This window comes from Hyperoodon ampullatus (genome assembly GCF_949752795.1).
Source record: "Hyperoodon ampullatus genome assembly, chromosome: 10".
Taxonomy (NCBI): domain Eukaryota; kingdom Metazoa; phylum Chordata; class Mammalia; order Artiodactyla; family Ziphiidae; genus Hyperoodon; species Hyperoodon ampullatus.
The window spans coordinates 74,226,786-74,244,577 of NC_136923.1; the positions used below are offsets into that span (position 1 = coordinate 74,226,786).

General features: G+C 50.2%; 1 protein-coding gene across 4 annotated transcripts in view; it reads left to right on the forward strand.

The window, feature by feature from the left end:
* PTK7 (protein tyrosine kinase 7 (inactive)) overlaps window positions 1-12,028 on the forward strand; it is a gene marked incomplete at both ends in the record, with an annotated part of 59,819 nt that extends 47,791 nt beyond the window's left edge. For all 4 annotated transcript variants that reach the window (XM_079712264.1, XM_079712266.1, XM_079712265.1 and 1 more), the window contains 7 exons: window positions 246-449; window positions 1,534-1,689; window positions 2,318-2,550; window positions 3,540-3,620; window positions 10,229-10,380; window positions 11,197-11,375; window positions 11,868-12,028. In XM_079712264.1, the coding sequence (XP_079568390.1) occupies window positions 246-449; window positions 1,534-1,689; window positions 2,318-2,550; window positions 3,540-3,620; window positions 10,229-10,380; window positions 11,197-11,375; window positions 11,868-12,028 (1,166 nt within the window). The remainder of the gene's footprint in view (window positions 1-245; window positions 450-1,533; window positions 1,690-2,317; window positions 2,551-3,539; window positions 3,621-10,228; window positions 10,381-11,196; window positions 11,376-11,867) is intronic.
* Window positions 12,029-17,792: the final 5,764 nt, after the last annotated feature.

A 17,792-nucleotide genomic window follows, 5' to 3' on the forward strand; every position in this document is an offset into this window, starting at 1 on the left:
GCAGGGCCAGCTTGGGAATCACTGGCCTCAACTCCTGCAGAGCTCCCTCTGGCCTTGGTGGGGCCCTGAGGACCTGGCCCTTGTTGACGCCATTGCTGGTGGTGACCCTCCCTGGGTCGCTCTGGCTTGGTCAGGCCAGGTGTCTGGGAGGTTGTCTTATGTGTGCAGTAGGGAGCGGCCAGTAGAGAAGTAGGGCTGGGCTTGCTTCAGCGGCCCCTGCTCACGGCTATCTGTATGTCTCTCAGACAAGCCGATGCTGGAGGAGTCGGAGGGCCTGGGCAGCCCTCCACCTTACAAGATGATCCAGACTATCGGGCTGTCGGTGGGCGCCGCCGTGGCTTACATCATTGCCGTGCTGGGCCTCATGTTCTACTGCAAGAAGCGCTGCAAGGCCAAGCGGCTTCAGAAGCAGCCGGAGGGCGAGGAGCCAGAGATGGAGTGCCTCAACGGTGAGGGGCCCTGGAGGAGGGAGGCCCAGGAAGAGGGAGGCGGTGCTGTGCGCAGGTGCTGAGCGCCCTCCCGTGGCCACGGAGGACAGCGCTGTGGCACTGGAGGGAACAGCTGGAGCCAGAGCAGAGCCGCTCTGCCCCCTCCCCCTCACCCCGCCCCAATCCCAGCTGGAAGCCTGGAGTTGGCCGATTCCCTGGGCTTGGCTTCTGCGCAATCTGGCTTACATCTTGCTCATTGGAGCCTCTTGGGCCAGCCTCCTATGTTTCCCTGCCTTCTCCCTGCAGTTTGAAACCACAGATATAATTTAAGTATATGTGTTCATGTTTCTTTGTACACCTTGTCTCCTCCCATTAGTCTTTGAGTTTCCCCAGGGGCGATCTGTCTGCCTGTTTCCCTCCTCCTGCATTTTCTCCTCCTACTGGGAGCCCCCTGGGGACCTTGCTGGGTCTCCCCTCTCAGTTTAGGAGTTCAGGAGCAGGGCCTGGGTTTCCCTTGTTGTGATTTTCCCTTTGTGCCCGTAGGAGACCCTATGAAAGCAAAAACCCTTATGTCACCATGCTGTCCAGGGACCATTGACTCAGATGAGACTTGTGCAGTTTGTTCCATTTCAAAAGTTGTAATCGGGGCTTCCCTGGTGGCGCAGTGGTTGAGAGTCCGCCTGCCGATGCAGGGGACACGGGTTCGTGCCCCGGTCCATGAAGATCCCACATGCCGCGGAGCAGCTAGATCTGTGAGCCATGGCCGCTGGGCCTGTGCATCCAGAGCCTGTGCTCCGCAACAGGAGAGACCAAAACAGTGAGAGGCCCACGTACCGCAAAAAAATAAAAAATAAAAAATAAATAAAAAAAATAAAAAAAGTTGTAATCGGCTGTGTCAATAAGTGGTCATACCCTAAGGGATGCCTGTCTCCCTCACCCCAGCCCCATCAGTTCATCGGTTGGATTGTGTGTGGATTTTGTGTGGGACCCCAGGATTGGACCCCTTTGGTGGAAGTGGGAGATTGTGGAAAAGAACTGCAGTCCCCACCGTGGTGGCCAGAGTGTCAGGTTTTATCCTGACACCCTCCCTGCCTCTTCTTCCCAGGCGGGCCTCTGCAGAACGGACAGCCCTCAGCAGAGATCCAAGAGGAAGTGGCCTTGACCAGCTTGGGCTCCAGCTCCGCAGCCACCAACAAACGCCACAGCACAAGTGACAAGATGCACTTCCCTCGGGCCAGCCTGCAGCCCATCACCACACTGGGTGTGTTGCCTTGGCCATCATCACCCCTGCTTAACTACAGGCTCTGGTCTGTCTTGGGGCTGCGCTAGGGCTGGTGGCTCTGGAGTCCCTGAGGCCCAGAACATCAGAAATGGAGGGAGCTTTGGGGAGGCCCGGTCCAGTGTGTCCCCCACCTGTTGTCCACACCCCACCTCCACAGATTTTGTCATTCCTGTGTATTATTCACTTGATGTTTTCTTTAGATTGACTCTCCCTCACCTTTAAAAATAAATCTAACTAAAGTTAGCTTTGTTTTAGGAAGAGCTGTGAGAAGTTACGGATCTGTGCTAGTTAAATGTTTTCTGAGCATAGGTTAGAATGTAGGACTAAGATCTGTTTATGGTGAACGACCTAAAATTCTCATACAGACCACCCTCTAGAAAATACTGTTAATCTGACCCCTTCATTTCACTGTTAGCGACTGCCAAGCCCAGGGCAGAAGGGGAAGTGGTTTGCTCAGGGTCACCCACACAGCTGGGGCCACCGCCTGGTCCAGGTGGGTGGAGCAGAGAGACTCCCTGCTGTGTGACACAGGCCAGGTGCCTCCCAAGTCAGGGGCTTTTCTCTGCTCAGGGGAAGGCTGCTAGCTGACTCAGATGTGTGCCCGCAGGGAAGAGCGAGTTTGGGGAGGTGTTCCTGGCAAAGGCGCAGGGCTTGGAGGAGGGGGTGCCAGAGACCCTGGTGCTTGTGAAGAGCCTGCAGAGCCGGGACGAGCAGCAGCAGCTGGACTTCCGGAGGGAGTTCGAGATGTTTGGGAAGCTGAACCACGCCAACGTGGTGCGGCTGCTGGGGCTGTGCCGGGAGGCCGAGCCCCACTACATGGTGCTGGAGTATGTGGACCTGGTATGCTGCTGGCCGGGGCCCTGCTTGTCTCGGGCTGGGCAGTGCTCTGACCTGGGGGGTGGGGGGCACCGTGGGAACCTGCTGTCACCACCTTGAGATGCTCAGCCTCCTGTCCCCCCAGCTCTCTGACACCCACCTTTCGTTGACCCGCACCCAGTCTGCCAGCCCCAGGTCTGGGGGTGGGGCCCAGGTTCTTCCGGCCTCTCCCTCTGCCCGCTGCCTGGATGCCTTCCAGGTCCTCTTCTCTGACTCTCGTTTTCTTTGGTTTGTCTTTTTTTTTTTTCCTCCCCAGGGCTTGTCAGCCCTTGAGAATAAACACGTCAGAAACTGGCTTTCCTTCTTTCCCTGCAGCCCGTACCACTTGAGGGACAGTGTTAACCCAGCCACTAGCCTTCTCTTTCCACCCTGCTTGTCACGCCCAGCTCCACCCCTCACTCTTCATTCCCTGGCCCATCTAGGCCTAATCCCCTTGGTCTTCAAACTGCTGCTTGTCAATCTCCCCAGCTCGGGGGGCAGGAAGGGGGCGGAGTGACCCTCGTCTTTCCGTTAGTGAGTGCTGATGAGCACTTTGTGCATGTTTTTGCTGCTGGTGTCCCCTCTTCGTTATGTCTGGAGGACACAGCCATCCTGTCTGGGGTCCGTGAAGACCCTGTGAAGACAGAGGGTTGGGGGCTGTGGGGTTTTCCTCTTGGCTCCCTCAGGGCAGGGGCTTCCTCACCTGCCCATCTGGGGCCTCCCCTGAGGGTCGCAATGACCGTCCTCCTCCCTTTCCGACTGAGAGTGTCTAGGAGGCACTTCCTATAGTTTTTAATTCCCACTGGCCTCTCCCCATGGGAGGGGGTCTGGGCTGGGGATTGGGCATTCAGGTCGGGGCTCCTCACCCCCCCACCATCCCCCCGGGGCGGGTACCTTGTGAGCACCTGCTGGGTTGGATGTTTTGGAGATAACAGGCTGGACTGACTTGACAGAGACGCTTGGCTTTTCCTCAGGGAGACCTCAAACAATTCCTGAGGATTTCCAAGAGCAAGGATGAAAAGTTGAAGTCGCAGCCCCTCAGCACGAAGCAGAAGGTGAGGACGGGGGCAGGTCGAGGCCCCCAAGGTGGGCTAGGACCCGGGGCGTTTACCTAACAGAAGTGCACTGGTTGAATGCAGCCTGTGGGCCAGGCCCCGTGTAAGTACTTACCTCAGTGATCACGGTGATCCTCTGCGATACATGTCGCTATCCGAGTTGTGGGTGAAGACGCCAAGGTTTAGAGAGATTAGGTGACTTGTCCCAGTCATGGAGCCTGTGAGTGCCTTTGTGTGGCCACGTTGCCTTCGGAGAGAAGAGCTGCCCTTCACCTTGGCCGCTGCAGCAGGACGTCTGTCGCCTGCCTTGGACGCTGAGCTGGAGGAGCAGCAGGCAGCCTGGGCGTCTAGGGGCCTTTGGGGCTGGGCGTGGCCCTGAGCATGTTTCTTCATCCTCCGCGTGTGAACTGGCCTCCTGACATGGTGCCCCTGCCTCCATCTCTGAGAATCCACAGGATTGTCTGCTGTGGCTGTATATGGAAAGCCACAGGACAGGACGTGCTTCTCCAGCTGGGTGGGATGTCAGGACCCCAGAGCTCACAAATCAGGACACGCATGGAGCCAGTGAATCTGGCATCATGGGCCCTTGGGGATGCAAAATTGAGACTGCCACACGTCCTTGGGGCACTTAGGATCTAGTGGGAGAGCTTGGGTAATTGAGTATGGCGTGTGCCTTACAGACTTCAGGTAAGACACAGAAAGCAAGTGAGAGACATAAAATAAGAGACATTGAAGACGTCCACGTCCTTTAGGTGGACAGACAGTGTGGTTAACAAAGAAGGTCCCCTGGTAGAGAAAGCCATTCGAGTTCAAGTCTCAAGGACAAGAAGTAGGTGAATGGTGGGAAGAAGAGGAGTTTAGGTATGTTGCTTTGGCTGGGACAGGGGTGTAGGCAGGTGACAGGAAGTTATTTCCATCACGTGACCCGAGGGACTGTCTTTGGCTGAGAGTCGTCACCACTGTTGCTGAAGATTTCTCCACACTTTTTTGCCCAAGTGTCTTGAACTTGACGGGGAAAATTCAGTAAGTTGGGTTTCATACTCTCCAAGGACAATATTCTGCATTGGATGGTGGGGGAAGGGCATTGCTTTAAAAAAAAATTGTAGATTTATGGACCGTACCTCAGACTTAGGGCGGAATCTGTGAGAGTGGGGTCTGAGGATCCGCATTTTTTTTTTTTTTTTTTTTTTGCGGTACGCGGGCCTCTCACTGTTGTGGCCTCTCCCCTTGCGGAGCACAGGCTCCAGACACACAGGCTCAGCGGCCATGGCTCACGGGCCCAGCCACTCCGCAGCACGTGGGATCTTCCCGGACTGGGGCACGAACCCTTGTCCCCTGCATCGGCAGGCGGACTGTCAACCACTGCGCCACCAGGGAAGCCCAACGTTCAGTTTTTAAAGGGAGGTGGAGTGGTAAGCAGGCTGCTCCCTGGCCAGCTAGAGCTGGAATGAGGGTGCTGTGCCTGGATGGGGAGGAGCCTCAGGAGGATTCCAGGACAGCTGTGGGATCGCGATAGCAATCAAAGACACAGGCCCTGGGTGGTGGCATAATTGTAGGTGATGCATGTTAGAGTAGCTGATAAGATGATGGAGATTTTGAAGTTTGAGCACTGTAACCTGTGATTTCTCCATGGATCACCTGCAAGCTAATGATGGGACCAGGAGCAGGGGCAGCTTAGCACACCTGGTGGACAGCGCTTTGCTTTAAGCAGTCAGATGCCGGATAGGAAGCAGCAGCCTGTTTGGGAAGAGCAGGGAAGTGTCACAGTGGCTTAGCCAGAACTCAGGCGAGCCCCCAGGGTGTTAAAGTTGGAAAGGAGGGGTGGATCTGGTCTTTACCAAAGTGCAGGTGTTTATAACAGCATTTGAAAATTAATCCCGTGGCCATCTGATGGCGGCTTGCCCAGCAGTAAGGAAACACTTAACTGGCTTGGGTTAACAGAATTCCCTTTTACTGTCCTCGCTTAGCCAGTATTTCCAGAAGCACTGCTTCTCTGGAAAGATAGCAAGTTAGTCACTGGGCCAAGACCTCTGTCTTCTGTTCCCATGACTAATAGCAGATTGTTTAGCTTGTGAGCCAGAGCAGAGAGGGCAGGCTGAAGGGAAAGCCAAGTCTGATGAGGGCTTGTTACAAAAGCCATTGTCTGCCCCTTACAGACAACCGGGCAAGGCTGGACAAATGCCCTGGCGTTTTGAAGCCTGAAGTAGAGTGTGTCCATTTATAATGCCTTTTACCACCAGTGCCACTTGGGGCTTCCTGAGGATGGCAGCCTGGGAGCTCTTTTGGGAGCATGACCTCTACTTTTCCTTGGAGATCCAGTGCCCAGCTCTGCACCCAGGGCTGGCTCAGTAATCCTGGTGGACCTGTTCACCTGACCTCTTCTCATTGGCTCATGCATTTGGTTGGAAGCTCTCCGGAGATTTTGTGGCTTCACTTTTGATAAAGAAAATGCACCAAGAAGATGAGATTTCCCCTAACTCTTGGTAGTGGCCCGCGTTCAGCCCATCTGCACATGCAGTGTCAGTCGATATATTGGATATGTAATGGGTCCAGACTGGTCGTGGTTGGGATCAGTGCTGCCTAATAGAACTTCCCGAGGTGGTGGAAACATTCTATACCTGTGCTTTCCAGTGCAGTGGTCACCAGCCCCATGTGGCTACTGAGTACTTAGCATGTGGCTAGAGAGACGGAGGAGCTGAATTTTTTATTTTATTAAGTTTTAATTAACTTAAATAGGCACACGGGGCTAGGGGGCTACTGTTTTGGACAGCGCAGGTGTAGACCATTGTTTTTAAACTTTTTTTGACTGAGACCCACAGTAGCAAAAAAAAAAAAAAAAAAGGAAAAGAGAGCACGTTTTACATCACAATGCAACACAGACGTGCATATTTATTTATTTATTTTAAATATTCTAAAGTGTCACTTTTTAAAAATTAATTTATTTATTTTTGGCTGCGTTGGGTCTTTGTTGCTGCGTGCGGGCTTTCTCTAGTTGTGACGAGTGGTGGCTGCTCTTCATTGCAGTGCATGGGCTTCTCATTGCGGTGGCTTCTCTAGTTGCGGAGCACAGGCTCTAGGCGCACGGGCTCAGTAGTTGTGGCTCGCGGGCTCTAGAGCGCAGGCTCAGTAGTTGTGGCGCACGGACTTAGTTGCTCCTCGGCATGTGGGATCTTCCCGGAGCAGGGCTTGAACCGTTGTCCCCTGCATCAGCAGGTGGATTCTTAACTACTGCGCCACCAGGGAAGTCCCAGATGTGTATATTTAAAAAATGAAAAAAGTTCCATGAATGATAGTTATCCTTACCACGTGTGATACACTCTGATATTTTCTATTCCTTTAAAAAAAATGCTGGTTAAGATTCACTAAATGGGTTTTATGCCATACTAGTAGGTTGTGACCACAATTAGCAACTCTCCAGTGGAGGCAGTGGGGCCTGCAGGGATCTCACTGGTCAGAGCACACAGACTGAAAAGATCTGTTTTTGGAGTGACCCCTCTCCCAGTGTTTGGACTCAGCTCCTCTCCTGGCCTTTCTGTGACTCTGGGAGCCAGGCTGGTGAAGCTGCTCGGAGCCAGCCAGGGATGCCGAAGGGCCAGTCCACAGCCAGCACCCCACCCCTGGGGTCACTGATGGCAGACAGCCCTTCCTGTGCCCCCATCCACAGTGAGGTGACCCAGGAAAGGTGGCTGCAGTGTTGAGGAAAGAGCCAGGCTTTGGCATTTGGCTGGGACTGTGTGCAAAGCTGAGGAGGAGCCCCCCTCACAGAGAGCAAGCAGGGGAGCAGCTAGTTTGGCTCAGGGCCCGGGCGCACAGTAGGTGCACAACAAGTGTTCCCACCCCCTTCTCTCTGACTGGGTGGTCTCCTTCTTGCCCTAGGTAATGTGGGAGCAGCCCTTCTACCACTCACATTCACCTTTGTTCCTTTTTGAACTTCAGGGACATAGATAAACCATAATCTTGGTTAATCTGTGACATACTCTCATTGGTCCACACACAGGCTGCTTTTACTTACTTAGTTATTGTTATTTTTTTAATGTGTTTATTGACGTGTGTATGTATGTGTGTATGTTTGTTTCATTTTGATATTTCAAACTTAAAAGACTGTAAGAATGGTTCAAGGAGCTCCTACAAACCCTTTATCCAGATTCAATTGTTTACATTTTGCCCCATTTGCTTTATTATTCTCTGTGTCTGTATATTATTATTTTTATGCGTTTTTCTGAACCGTTGGAGGTAAGTTAGAGGCCGACTTTTGACCTTTTGCAATCAGATGTGTGGCAAATGATACCTTGTCGGGTCTTGATTAGTATTTTCTTGATCACCCATGATACTGGTCATTGGCCACATTTGTCTCTCCGTGATTTAGTATGTGGTGGGTGGCTTCTCCCTTATGGATCCTGAAAGTGAGTCTGTGTGCTGGAAGAAATACACAGCTGGCCAGTAACTTGTTAAATAACCTTCCACGCAGACCTCTTTGCGTTTCTGTTTGCCTTGTTTTTATACACAAGGAAATGCTACATGTCCTGTGTCCCTTGGTGTTGCTCCCAAGGATTGGATAAGGTGACAGAAGCATAGGGACCATTGGTCTTTACAAGCACTCTGCTGGTGTTCTGATTTTACCTCTGTTTGGCATGGCTCACCTTCCCCCAATTGGTGGCACCCTTCTGCAGGTGCAATTCTTACCTCCCTTCTAGACTGCCCTCTCACCAGGAGCCTAGTCTTGCCATCCCTGTTATATTCCATCAGCACCCAGTTGTATGTGGTATATAGTAGATGCTCAATTGATATTCGTTCAGTGCATTGGTGTATATTTTTTAAATGTTAGTATTTCTTAATTATAATTACATTTAATATGTTATATAATGTATTATATGTAATACATTCACATGGCTCAAAAACTTTTAAAAGGTATCAGTGAAAAATCTCCCCAACTCTCTTACACTTTGGAAAATAGTTTTGCATTATTTTGTAATGCTAGAGCTACTCACAGTCCATGACCCACCACGAGGTATCTTAGAGAAACTCATGCATGTATACACTCATAAGAACATTCATAACAGCACTGTTTTTTTTTTTTTAAAGAGGGAGGGAGGGAGGAAGGGAGGAAGGAAGGGAGGGAGGAAGAGAGAGGTCATGCTCTTATTTATAATTTATTTATTTATTTGGTTGTGCCGGGTCTTAGTTGTGGCCGGTGGGCTCCTTAATTGTGGCTTGTGGGCTCCTTAGTTGTGGCTTGCCAGCTCCTTAGTTGTGGCATGCATGTAGGATCTAGTTCCCTGACCAGGGATCGAACCCGGGCCCCTGCATTGGGAGCTTGGAGTCTAACCACTGTGCCACCAGGGAAGTACCCAGCACTGTCCTTTTTTTTTTTTTTAAATTTTATTTTTGGCTCTGTTGGGTCTTCGTTGCTGCACGTGGGCTTTTCTCTGGTTGTGGCGAGCGGGGGCTACTCTTCGTTGCAGTGCATGGGCTTCTCATTGTGGTGGGTTCTCTTGTTGTGGAGCATGGGCTCTAGGCACGCGGGCTTCAGTAGTTGTGGCACGTGGGCTCAGTAGTTGCCCAGCACTGTTCTGAATAGTGAAAATCTGGCGGGGCGGGGGAAACAAATTTCCACTGACATTAGAAGGAATAAATTATGATGTATTTATCATGAAAAAGAACTAAGTACAATGATATCCCAAAAAAAGGATGAACCTTGCATTGTTAAGTGAAAGAATCAAGGCACAAAGGAATATACGTATTTGTATGCTTGCAGCCTTATCTGGTTCTAAAACAGGCGAAATGGAATTGTATTGTTTGTTTAGGAACATATGCATAAGCAGTAAAACTGTAAAGAACAGACAAGACATTCTTTTCATAAAAGTCAGGATAGTGATTACCTCTTGAGGAGAGAGGAGAATTTGTGATGGGGAAGAAGCCAGTGGGGGGCTTCTGGGGGCCTATCATTGGGTTTTTTTTTTAACTTGGTGACTGTTACCTGAGTGTGGGCGTTATAGTTATTCGTGAAAGTAGACATATATTTTATGAACTTTTCTATATGTAGTTCACACCAAAATATAAACCAAAAGTTTCCCTACCTTTTCTCTCTGGCCTCCAGCTACCCTTCTCAGAGGCAACCAGTGTGTGTGTGTGTGTATCTATCTACCTTCGCTCACACATATATTTTATATATAGATATATATGATTGTTTATTTTGTTTTTTATGAAATGCAACTAGTAGAAAATATGTAACTTTGAAGTAAAAAAAAAAAAAAAGAGGAGCAATCCATAAAGATGTGAGCTCTACTTACTGCCCAGTTATTTTTCACTCAGCAGGTGGTCACTATGTGTCCTCCCCACCCCACCTGCCACTCACTTAATCTAGCACCTGCTGTGCATGGGAGTGGGGCCGAAAACTTTATTTCATTCAATTCAGTTCTCCAACAACCCAGGAGGCAGGTCCTGTTATTCCCATTTTACAGAGAAGGGAACAGGCTGTTGTGCCTTTGTTTTGGGGCTTCCTTCAGCATCACATTAATGGTGCTGAGACCCCACCAAGAGCTGTGTCAAGGGCGGTCCGCCAATACCCCTGTCCTGATCTGCTCTGACAGCCTCCTTTCTCATTCCAGGTGGCTCTGTGTACCCAGGTGGCCCTGGGAATGGAGCACCTGTCCAACAACCGCTTTGTGCACAAGGACCTGGCCGCTCGAAACTGCTTGGTCAGCGCTCAGAGACAGGTGAAGGTGTCGGCCCTGGGGCTCAGCAAGGACGTGTACAACAGGTAGGGGGCACAGGTGGGGTGGCCGAGGGGCAGAGGGCAGACACAGCTGGTGGGGGTGGGGTGGGAAAGGGCTTAGTCCAAAGCTGGAGGCCCCGGGAGGGGCAGAACCTTCCCACCCTCTCCCAAGGGTGCAGTAGGCATCCCAGCCAGTGAACCACAGCTCCCTGATCTTACACATTTTCTCTAGTGATAAAAAAATTATAAACCTTTTTCAAAAGTAACTAGTCACACTTTATATAGTTTTATATAGAATTTAACTATTCATATGGTTCCCTCTGTAACTTCCTGAATTCAGTAGTTATTATTTTTAAGGCTAAGACTTAAAGCTCAGCACCCACAGCCAGAGATCGCGCTGGAATATACATTACCTAGTGCCTCCGGGAACTTCCCCTTGAGTCATCCCAGTTTTGACTCACCCTGGTTTGTCTGACTGTTGCTTTAGTCATGATTGGGTTATCACTAGTAAAGCTCTTTAAGATTTCTTTTCATTTAACATGTTCATTTTTCACACTTTTAAACTAATAGAAAATATGTATGATTATTAGCTTTTAAATATTGACATTAGGCGAAGTCTGATTTTTAAGGGAATTTTTTAACTGTCAGACCCCATGTGGATGCCTCCAGATTTCATCCAGTATACAACCCCCCACCCCACCCCTTGCTAAGCAAAAATGTTTCCAATTTCCCTGAATGCCTTGATACAGAAAATCTGGGCTGTAGCTTGGGTATGAGACCCAGACCTGGGATGAGGTTGGGATCCCAGGCTGTGCCCCTCACGCCCCCACCCCCATGCCTGTGTGTCCTCTTGTCCCGCAGTGAGTACTACCACTTCCGCCAGGCCTGGGTGCCGCTGCGCTGGATGTCCCCTGAGGCCATCCTGGAGGGCGACTTCTCCACCAAGTCTGATGTCTGGGCCTTTGGCGTGCTGATGTGGGAAGTGTTCACTCACGGGGAAATGCCCCATGGTGGGCAGGCAGATGATGAAGTGCTGGCAGGTAGGCAGCTCTGTTTCCGAGAGACAGTTCCAGATGTTCTCTAGGTAGAGAGCTTGCTCAGGGTCCCGGGGCCAGTTCAGCGCCCACCTCCCCTCTCAGGGCTGGTATCAGCACGTACACGGATATGGCCACTCCACTTGTTAGATTACCGAAATACCTTCATACTGGTTTGTAAATAGCCCTTGTCCCCAGCGTTCACTCTAGCTACTCTGGTGCCTGCCTGTTGACCCCACTTCAGCCCCTGTGCATTGGCTGCTTCTTGTGCTGCTTGGACCCTGCCCCCGCCAGCCAGAGAGATCTGGGACCAGGGGAGTCCTCCCCTTTGCTTGCAAGATGCTTTCTATAAACTCCTTGAATCCTTGCTCATCCACACTGGCCAGCGTCCCTCAGAGTCTCCCTCACGTGGCTACCTGTGGGAACTGCAGGCTCCACAGAGTATTGGACAGGTGGTTAAATATTTTGACTAACCCTCTTCCCACCGTCTTTCTGCAGACTTGCAGGCTGGGAAGGCCAGACTCCCGCAGCCTGAGGGCTGCCCTTCCAAGCTCTACCGGCTGATGCAGCGCTGCTGGGCCCTCAGCCCCAAGGACCGGCCCTCCTTCAGCGAGATCGCCAACACCCTGGGAGACAGCCCCGCGGATAACAAGCCGTGAGGAGAGAGTCCAGGCAGGCTGTGCCTCAGGATGGTGTGGGCAGGGGAGGACCTCCTGAGGGGTGCCCACAGCATGATGGGCAAGATCCTGGTCCTCTTGGGCCCTAGGGGCCCCGCCCAGGCACCACAGGCACTGCTGAGGTCAGGCAGGGCCTGGGCTTTCTTCCTCTTCCTCACCCTCAGCCCTTGGGGAGGCTGATTTGGACCCAGACTGGGTGACTGGGGCTTTGGGCTGGGCAGCTTTCTCTACCACCCCTTCCCCCATCAGGGGCAGTGTGGGTGCCTCAGGTAACCCCAACTTCTGGCCTGGGTCTCCTCCCCTCCACCAGGTCCAGTTCTGCCACTCACCTGCCAACTTCATCGGGGGAGGGCTAGGCTGGAAGTGAGCTGGCTTCAAGGGGAGTTCCTTAATATACTCAAGTCCTGGATTGTTCTGGCCCCTGGGGACCACTTTGGGGTCTGCACTAGGATCATGGAGGACCCAGCCAGCGAGTCCCCCCCCCGCCCCGCCACGGACATGTGCACGCTGACCCCGACCTGCGCCTCCTCCCTACCCTTCTCTCCTTTTCTCATCCTAAGTGCCTGGCAGATGAAGGAGTTTTCAGGAGCTTTTGACACTATATAACCCGCCCTTTTTGTATGCACCGTGGGCGGCTTTTGTATGTAATTGCAGCGTGGGGTGGGAGGGCATGGGACGCAGGGGTGGGTCCTGGAGGAGATGAGACAGTGGGCCACCCCTGCCTCACACCTTTATTGTTGTTGTTGTTGTTGTTTGTTTGTTTGTTTTGATTTTTTTTTTACACTCGCTGCTCTCAATAAAGAAGCCTTTTTTACAACCTGCTTCTGATGCTCATTCCCTACTTTTTGCCCATAAATGATGTGCCTTCTTCCCTCGCCTATCAGAGGGGCCATGTGCCTTCCCGGAGTCTTGGGGGGTGCTTGGGCAGGGATAATTGGCAGACACTGGTCCTTCTCTCTGGTTTGTGGAGCAGTTGAATACTTTTTTTTTTTTGGCCACACTGCGTGGCTTGCAGGGTCTTAGTTCCCCAACCAGGGATTGAATCTGGGCCACAGCAGTGGAAACACGGAGTCCTAACCACTGGACTGCCAGGGAGTTTCCTCCCGGGGAAGTTGAGAATGTGGGCTCAGAGGAGGTGAGACCACCTCTTGTTCATGTGACCCTGTGTTGCTCTTTGATGCCAACTAATTATTCTCTGCTGGCTGGCCTGGTACTCACACTCAGGTACTGAGTGTAGAAGTGTGAGGAGGGAACTAGTTAGAGTGGGGTTGGAGAAGGAGTTAGTGACAGATTCAGGTCTCTGAATCCCTTTAAGACTCTAGGAAGGTGATGGAGGAGATAGGACTGAGCAGAGATGCGCTTAATGCCTCACTGCTCCAGGGCTTTCAGCCCTCGGCTGGTTTGATTCCTGCCTCTTCATTACCTAGACCTTGTGTCATCAGTTACACTCTACCATGTCGTAACTTCAGCATGGTTCCCCATCCTAAAGAGATAAGTCCTGACCTCTGGAATTGTTCTAGTTCCTTCTGTTCCTCACCAAATTTCTCAGTAATGAAAAGAACAGCTAATATTTATTAAATACTTGCTCTGTACCAGTCACTTTGCTAAGCACTTAACGTGCATTATCTTATTGAACTTCTGTGACCACTCTGTTAGCCAGATATTATTGTTCCCATTTCAGAGATTAGGAAATCAAGGCTCAGGGAGGTCAGGTAGTTTCCCTAAGGTTGCACAAATGGTAAGTGAGCCACTGTTGTAGATATACAGTGTAGTACATCCCTCAGGTGTGTTGGAGTGTAAAAAAACAAAAACAAAAAAATTTCTCTAGAGCAGTGCTTTTCAAATTGTGGGTTGTAACCATCATTTAAAAAATATGAAACAAGGGCTTCCCTGGTGGCGCAGTGGTTGAGAGTCCGCCTGCCGATGCAGGGGACATGGGTTCGTGCCCCGGTCTGGGAAGATCCCACATGCCGCGGAGCAGCTGGACCCGTGAGCCATGGCCGCTGAGCCTGCGTGTCCAGAGCCTGTGCTCCGCAACGAGAGAGGCCACAACAGTGAGAGGCCCGCGTACTGGGAAAAAAAAAAAAAAAAGAAACAATTAAAAACTATCTGAGTACATTGTATACCTTATGGGTAAGTACTGTTTTACAAAATTTTGTTTATTATATTTGATATGTGTTTGGGTATGTTAGCTTATGTCAGCTATGGGGGTGGTGCTGCAGCATAAAACCCTCAAATCTCACAACAATTTATTTTTCTCACAGGTCTGCAGGTTGGTGAGGTTTGGCTGATCTTGGCTGGACTTAGCTGAGTTCAGGCGGGCTTGGCACCAGGTGGTATGTCTGGTTTGGGTCTACTCTGCTGGCCCCCAGAGCATGCTCTCATGCAGTAGCAGGAGCACAAGAAGTCCCGCCAGATCATGCCAGCACATTTAAAAGCGTCGGTCTATTAACATTTTATCAGCCAAAGCAAGTCACATGTCAAAACCCAACATCAGCACTAGTAGGATGTGACTGCAAAGGATGTGGATATCTTATTCCAACACAGGGTGTAAAAATGGGGTACAATCATTGAATTCACTCCATGTTGTGATGTAAAAATTATTTCCTCCTGTGGGATGCACTCAGAAGTACTGGGAAGGCAGTACTGTAGAAGGTCATTTATCACTAAGCCTCTTCTTCGAGGCATCAGGGAAGATGCCTGGTCTTCCTTGACCGCTCTGCAGCGGCTAACACTGCTGGTCACATCTGCCTTGTCAAATTCTCATCTCTTGCCTTTGGTGATGGTACGCCGTATCCACCTTCTCTGACCAGGCCTTCTCCAGCCCTGCTTGTGGCTTCCTTCTGCCTGCTCCAGAGATGGCTGTTCTCCTGGCTTCTGTCCTTGGCCTTCCTCTCTCTACATTCTCACCCTCAGGAATCTCATCTTACCTCATGTGACTTTAACTGGCCCTTCAGTGTGGACAGTTCCCAAAGCATTAGCTCCAGTTCCAGCCTCTACCTCAAGCTTCAGACTCACACTCCCCTTTTTCTACAGGACATTTCTCTCTACCTGTCTCCCTGGGCCCAAACTGAACTTACCTCTCTCCCAAACCTGTTCTTTAAGCCAAGTTCCCTGTTCCCTTTATTGGTGGAGAATAGTCACCCTTACTTAGAATCTCAACCCATCATGAGCCCTCTTCTCTGTGCACCCCCTTGCCATGCAGGCCATCACCAAGATCCCTTTTTTCTACCTCTGCCCTGTTTCTATCTTTGCTTAATTTTAAGGGAAAAATTTTCGCATAGAAGTAGTACTGATCATGGAAGAAGTCAAGTGGTACAGACTTGCATAAAGCAAAAAATAGATTCCTCTAGAAGGAACACACCCAAGCTCATTCTACAAGGCCACTATCACCCTGATACCAAAACCAGACAAAAATATCACAAAAAAAGAAAATTACAGGCCAACATCACTGATGAACATAGACACAAAAATCCTCAACAAAATACTAGCAAACAGATTCCAGCAACACATTAAAAGGATCATATACCATGATCAAGTGGGATTTATCCAAGGGATGCAAGGATTCTTCAATATATGCAAATCAATCAATGTGATACACCATATTAGCAAATTGAAGAATAAAAACCATATGATCATCTCAATAGATGCAGAAAAAGCTTTTGACAAAATTAAACACTGTTCTATGATTAAAAACTCTCCAGATAGGGCTTCCCTGGTGGCGCAGTGGTTGAGAGTCTGCCTGCCGATGCAGGGGACACGGGCTCATGCCCCGGTCCGGGAAGATCCCACATGCCGCGGAGCGGCTGGGCCCGTGGGCCGTGGCCGCTGAGCCTGCGCGTCCGGAGCCTGTGCTCCGCAACAGGAGAGGCCACAGCAGTGAGAGGCCCACGTACCGCAAAAAAAAAAAAAAAAAAAAAAACTCTCCAGATAGTGGACACAGAGGGAACCTACCTCAACGTAATAAAGGCCATATATGACAAACCCACAGCAAACATCATTCTCAAAGGTGAAAAACTGAAAGCATTTCCTCTAAGATCAGGAACAAGACAAGAATGTCCACTCTCGCCACTATTATTCCACATAGTTCTGGAAGTCCTAGCCATGGCAATCAGAGAAGAAAAAGAAATACAAGGAATCCAAAAAATGAACTTATTTGCAAAGCAGAAATAGAGACACAGATGTAGAGAACAAACTCATGGATACTAAGGGTGGAAGAGGGGGGTGGGATGAATTTGGAGATTGGGATTGACATATATACACTACTATGTATAAAATAGATGACTAATGAGAACCTACTGTATAGCACAGGGAACTCTACTCAATGCTCTCTGGTAACCTAAATGGGAAGGAACTCTTAAAAAAGAAGGGATATATTTTTATGTATAACTGATTCACATTACTGTACAGCAGAAACTAACATGACATCGTAAAGCAACTATACGCCAGTAAAAATTTAAAAAACACATTCCTCTCGTCTGATGGAAAGCACGATGAGTGTTTGCAGCGTGGCTTTTCCTGACATTTCCTGGGCACACTGACTCATGACCTTTCCATTCCCCCTAATGCTGCCATCACCATTGAGATCTCTTTTCTTCTATGTGAAGTTAAGAATCCCTGTGTAGAATTCTGCTCAATCTTATGTGGCAGCCTGGATGGGAGGGGAGTCTGGGGGAGAATGGATATGTGTATATGTATGGCTGAGTCGTTTTGCTGTGCACCTGAAACTATCACAACGTTGTTAATTGGTTATTTCCCAATGAAAACAGTTATAGAGTGTTACTAATTTTTTTTTTTTTGGTGATAGCAATTTTTTTTTTTTTTGCGGTATGCAGGCCTCTCACTGTTGTGGCCTCTCCCGTTGTGGAGCACAGGCTTCGGACGCTCAGACTCAGCGGCCATGGCTCATGGGCCCAGCCGCTCCGCGACATGTGGAATCTTCCCGGACCGGGGCACGAACCCGTGTCCCCTGCATCGGCAGGCGGACTCTCAACCACTGCGCCACCAGGGAAGCCCGATAGCAATCTTTTAAAAAGCAATCTTGGACTTCCCTGGTGTTGCAGTGGTTAAGAATCCGCCTGTCAATGCAGGGGACACGGGTTCAAACTCTGTTCCGGGAAGATCCCACATGCTGCGGAGCACCTAAGCCCGTGCACCACAGCTACTGAACCTGCTCTCTGGAGCCCGAGAGCCACAACTACTGAAGCCCATGTGCCACAACCACTGAAGCCCGCGCGCCTAGAGCCCGTGCTCCACAACAAAAGAAGCCACCGCAATGAGAAGCCTGCGCACCGCAACGGAGATTAGCCCCCGCTCGCTGCAACTAGAGAAAGCCCGCGTGCAGCAACAAAGACCCAACACAGCCAAAAAATAAATTAAAAAAAATTTTTTTAAAGTAATAAATTTTTGTTCTGATTTTATTTGGGTGATAAAAATCAGGAGAAAGAAAGTTCAGGGTGGGAATGTTGTAGAATGAGGGGATCTGGCTGAAATTCTGATGCCCTTCTGGAGGTCCTTCATGGTCTGGATGGACAGGGGGCTACTGCGATTGAGGCCTTATCGGAGACGCACCAAACTCACATTCCAGGGAGGCCAGACAGGGGACTTATCTGAGTTCAGTGGGCTGTGCAGAGTCTATAGTGAACCTGGGAGCAAATGCCTCTTCTCTGGCCACCGTTCAATTCTGCTGCATGATATTGTGCTCCTGCAGGCGCGTAGGCCCGGGATTGCTGAAAATTCCAATTTT